Genomic DNA, 4,412 nt, shown 5'->3' with positions numbered 1-4,412 from the left:
AAAAAATTACTTGTCACAACTGTTGAAACTGTTGTTAATTTGGACAGATCCCTTTTACATTGATTCTTCCCCAGAATATTTCAAAAGATTGCGGCAAATTGATAGAGAGATGCTGGACCATTTAACATTTCGGGGTGCAATCTGGAGAGGTTATCAACACAAAACAGCGCATCCCATCACAGATTCTTAACCAGACCGATTCTGGGAATGTTTCAATGACAATTTTGTCCAAAGTAAATGGTTCCAACCAACTTTCCTGCAAAGTAAACAACCAGTTGGCATCTAAATAGTATTCAGATATCGCATTATTGATTGACCCCTAGAATACCTCTTCTTTCTGTAGGCCTCAAAACATAAGTTTGGAAGTCATTTTATTCTAGGCTGCATGATTAGTGAAAGAATTGACACGTGCATAAGCAAACAATATTGATGCAAAATGTAATGCATAAATGGGTAGTTTAAAAAGATTTTAAAAATTCTGCGTCTCAATATTTAATCCTTAGTTGTATTTTAAATCACATGCAGTTCACTATGTTGACTGCATATGGCAGTGTAACATTAGTTCCCTGCTGACCAAAGCCCCCTATCAATTGATTCACTGCGGCTCAAAGCATTAAAGGCTGAAGGTAAAGAGAGCAAAAGGTGAGTTAAGTGTTATTAATTACATTACATTAATGTTGACACAAAATTAATTTCTAGAATCATGTTATGCAGTAAAGCAGGAATGTTACGCTAAAAATATTTGCTTGGTCAATTAAATTATTGATCAACCCCAACACGGGATGCCCTGCTCTCTATGCACAGCTGGACCTCTTGACGTCGGCCCCTGTAAACTTTTCATGTAAACCAGACGCTTTGATGAAAACGCTGGGTCAAACCCCCCAATGGCAAACTGCATGGCATCTGTGCCCCTAAAGCTGGGTGTGTGGTGACGCCATCCATCTTGGGTAGTATTGATGATGTCACCAGTGTGACAGAAATGAGGAAATTTGAGAGCGAAATCCAAGGGAGCCAGTTTGCTTTATTTCATTCATTTGTCCATCCGAATCCCTCTTAACAGAGCTGTGTCATGTTTATCGAATGTAAACAGAGTTGCTTTGGCTTATTAGATCTGATGTGAGTGGTGTGTTGACGTCAGTCTGTTGCAATTGTATCATAAATTACCGGGTCTGATGTTCCCACTGTTTGCCAGTCAGAGCTGACCTGATTGAAAGCAATTAACCTGGGTCGCTTGCAGAGTTTTTTGAGACGGGTCGACGCCGGTGAGCCAATCCCACTACCACTCCAAGCCGATAGTTCCACGGTTTAAAATGTTTTATTGCCTGTGGGAATTTTCCGGCATTTTATTGTCATTACACTGTCACAAGTACAGAGCAACGAAATTAACTCTCTGCAATTAACTCATCCCCTTGGGGAGCAGTGGGCTGCCATTGTGCAGCGCCCAGAAAGCAGCGTGGGGTTAAGGCTCTTGCTCAGGGAGCCAGCGTGGCAGTCCGTGGGTGCGGGGCTCGAACTCAGAACCTCAGGATTCCAAGCGCAATGCCCTAACCACTAGGTCGCCACTCAAAGCATGGGAGTGGGGTATAATTTGAAACCCTTGAAACATGAGGCATTATTAAATGTAAGAAGGTGGAAAGCTTTTGTATTTAGATATATTTTAAGCTTTATTTGACATTTAAAAGTAAATAACTACATTTATATTTAGATGCAATGCCATATAAATTGGATCAGTTAAATTTCAAATATATATTTGACAGACTTTTATTTATAAAGGGAATAAATTAGGGACAGTAAGAAGATGCACCAAAGGGTTAAAATTTAAGGGTGTGTAGATTAGAAGTGATATAAAATATTTTAAAAGCAACTGAGAACAGAATTTAAAGATGAAGATTATACTGTGCTTAAAAAATGTCTGAAATAATTAGTTGTCTTTTTAGATTATCTTTACTTGTAGCCCTATTTTACTCCCATAACATTTTTACTCACTGCATGAAGTGGCCATATAAATAAGGGTTTTGTTGGCCAGTTAAGAGACCTGTAGGAAAAAGAGATGGATGTCTGTGTGGCATCAAACCATAGAAACAGAACTTGAATAACTACTAATTAGAAATTGCAACAAACTCTCATCAACTTAAAATTTAATTTATTTCTAAAGCCCCACTTTAAAACACATGTTGTCTCAAGGAACTTTACAAAGACAAATCAGATTATATAGTCAGATTGATTAAATTCTTTTTATCTAAAGAGACCTAGCTGATTGTAGTGACTCAGTGACAGTGCATAATTCGCTCCCTCTGAATGAACATGTAGTGACAGCTGATATTAATATTTTGTAGTTTACTCTGCAGCAATCCCTCATGCTGAGCATGGATGCAGCAAGAGTGGATTGCAAAAAATCCCTTTTAACCATAACAAACCTCCAGCAGAACCAGGCTTAATGTGAGAGGGCTTGTGCTGAGGCTGACCGGGGGTTCAAGGAGACAGCAGTAGACATACAAGAGGAACATAGAAGGACTAATCTAGAAATCCTTTGTTTGTCAGAAAAGGTAACGTAAGCTAGTTCCAAATGAGGCTCTGTCTAAGAAAGAAACAGTTAAGCAGATGAGCTATGAGCCGGTTTTTATATCAAAAGGATTGAAAGAGAACACATACAGTTAGGGGTTTAACTAACAACTAACTAACAGTTTGAGTTGAGTTGAACAAATACTTCAGAATTAGCGAATGGAGACCATTAATCCAGCGGCTTAAGACTATAGCAGCATCATAAACAAAAATAGTAAAAGAATTTAAATATTTTGCAGTTACAGTTATTCTTTATAACATCCAGGGGCATTAACAACTGTGTTTAGTGGCTGATAAAGAATAAAGTTTTTCTTATCTATGAAAGTGATAGTTTTGCTAATAACAAAAAATTTCAATGTAATTCAATTCGGCTTATTTATATAGCACCAATTCACAATACATTTCATCTCAAGGCACTTTACAGTTCAACCAGATCATCTCGTCAAATTGATTTAGTTTTCTATCTAAGGAAAACCAGTTGATTGCACCGACTCATTGACTCGAAGGCAATCTCTCACACTAAGCATGCTGGTTGCGACAGTGGAGAGGAAAAACACCCTTTTAACAGGAAGAAACCTCCAGCAGAACCGGGCTCAGTGTGAGCGGCCATCTGCTGAGGCCGACTGGGGATCAAGGAGACGCAAACAGAGACACAAAAGGCAACTGTAAACCAGCTCCACAGGCGGCCCTGTCCAGGAAACACACAGCCAGGCAGACAAGCTCCAAATACGTATAACAATAAAAGGAAATAAGGTGAATTCTATCGAACACATATGCTAAAAAAACCCCCACAAAGTTTCAGCCTGAGTATATTGATAGATTTTTTTTTTTGATTGACTTAATTGATATTGATAAAAGCATCCAAAAATAATTTCAATAAAAACTATTAACTTTCTTTCTTAATTTTCTTATTGTAAGGTGTTTCATAATTATAGTGCCTGCATAACTAAATGTAAACAGTGTTACCTAATATTTATTCCTACACTTAATTTGCATTCATAATTATTAAAGAGCCAGATTCTCCAACCCTCTACCGTTATGTAAAATTATTATAATTCACATTCTGGAAGGCTTTGTTGTTTTTTTGTAGTGGACATAAAATCATCAAACAGAAAACAGAGCAAATATTTATTGTCCTATTTTTCTCTTCGGATAAACTAGGTCATTGTGTTTGAGGAGCAAGAGGGAGACTACAAGGTCCACTTTGAGGATTCACCTGACCTGGGCATGGCAGCAGAAATCCAGTGACAACCATCAATATGAGAAATAATCTTTTGTGCAATTACTATTTATTATTCTATTTCTACTGAATGTTTTTTTTTTTTACTGGGATCCTATATAAATAAAGATTAAATGATGCTGATAAAAATCTACAGACCACTTTTAAAAAAGAAGCACTCTGCACAGTGCTTTGAAAATATTTAAGTCTTTAAACCTTTAAATGTGTGTTATGATCCAACAACCCTCTCACCCTCTCATCACCAGAGATAGGGCAAACCACAAACCCTCCAATACAAGACCATCTACCTAATCCACTGGCCAAAGATCATATTATACACAGTAAAAACATTTATGTTACTTTAACACCTATGGAGTTTAATATAACTCTGTTTTAGATAACATTTGGTCCCACTCAAAATTAGTATAACATTTATTCTATGACTAGTATTAAGTAGTTAATTTTACTATTTTTTGTGTCAAAACCAAAAAGACCTCTCAGAGACTGGTGGTTATTGACAACAAATAGAGTAAAAGTTACACTGCATGGCTGTCAAATTCTTCACTAACTAACACTTGAGCAGATTTACACTCAGTGTATTTGTAAATAATCTATTCTAAACTGTGAATTT

The 4,412-nt window shown here is 36.9% G+C and overlaps 1 protein-coding gene across 2 annotated transcripts in view; it reads left to right on the top strand.

The window, feature by feature from the left end:
- Positions 1–3,916, top strand: part of LOC107104561 (beta-galactosidase-1-like protein 2) — a 12,415-nt gene extending 8,499 nt beyond the window's left edge. For both annotated transcript variants that reach the window (XM_015404579.1, XM_015404578.1), the window contains one exon: positions 3,724–3,916. In XM_015404579.1, the coding sequence (XP_015260065.1) occupies positions 3,724–3,810 (87 nt within the window). In that variant the 3' untranslated portion in view covers positions 3,811–3,916. The remainder of the gene's footprint in view (positions 1–3,723) is intronic.
- The last annotated feature ends 496 nt before the right edge of the window (positions 3,917–4,412 follow it).

This window comes from Cyprinodon variegatus, unplaced genomic scaffold, assembly GCF_000732505.1.
Source record: "Cyprinodon variegatus isolate N-32 unplaced genomic scaffold, C_variegatus-1.0 Scaffold1793, whole genome shotgun sequence".
Taxonomy (NCBI): domain Eukaryota; kingdom Metazoa; phylum Chordata; class Actinopteri; order Cyprinodontiformes; family Cyprinodontidae; genus Cyprinodon; species Cyprinodon variegatus.
This window is presented reverse-complemented; position numbering and strand designations above follow the sequence as displayed.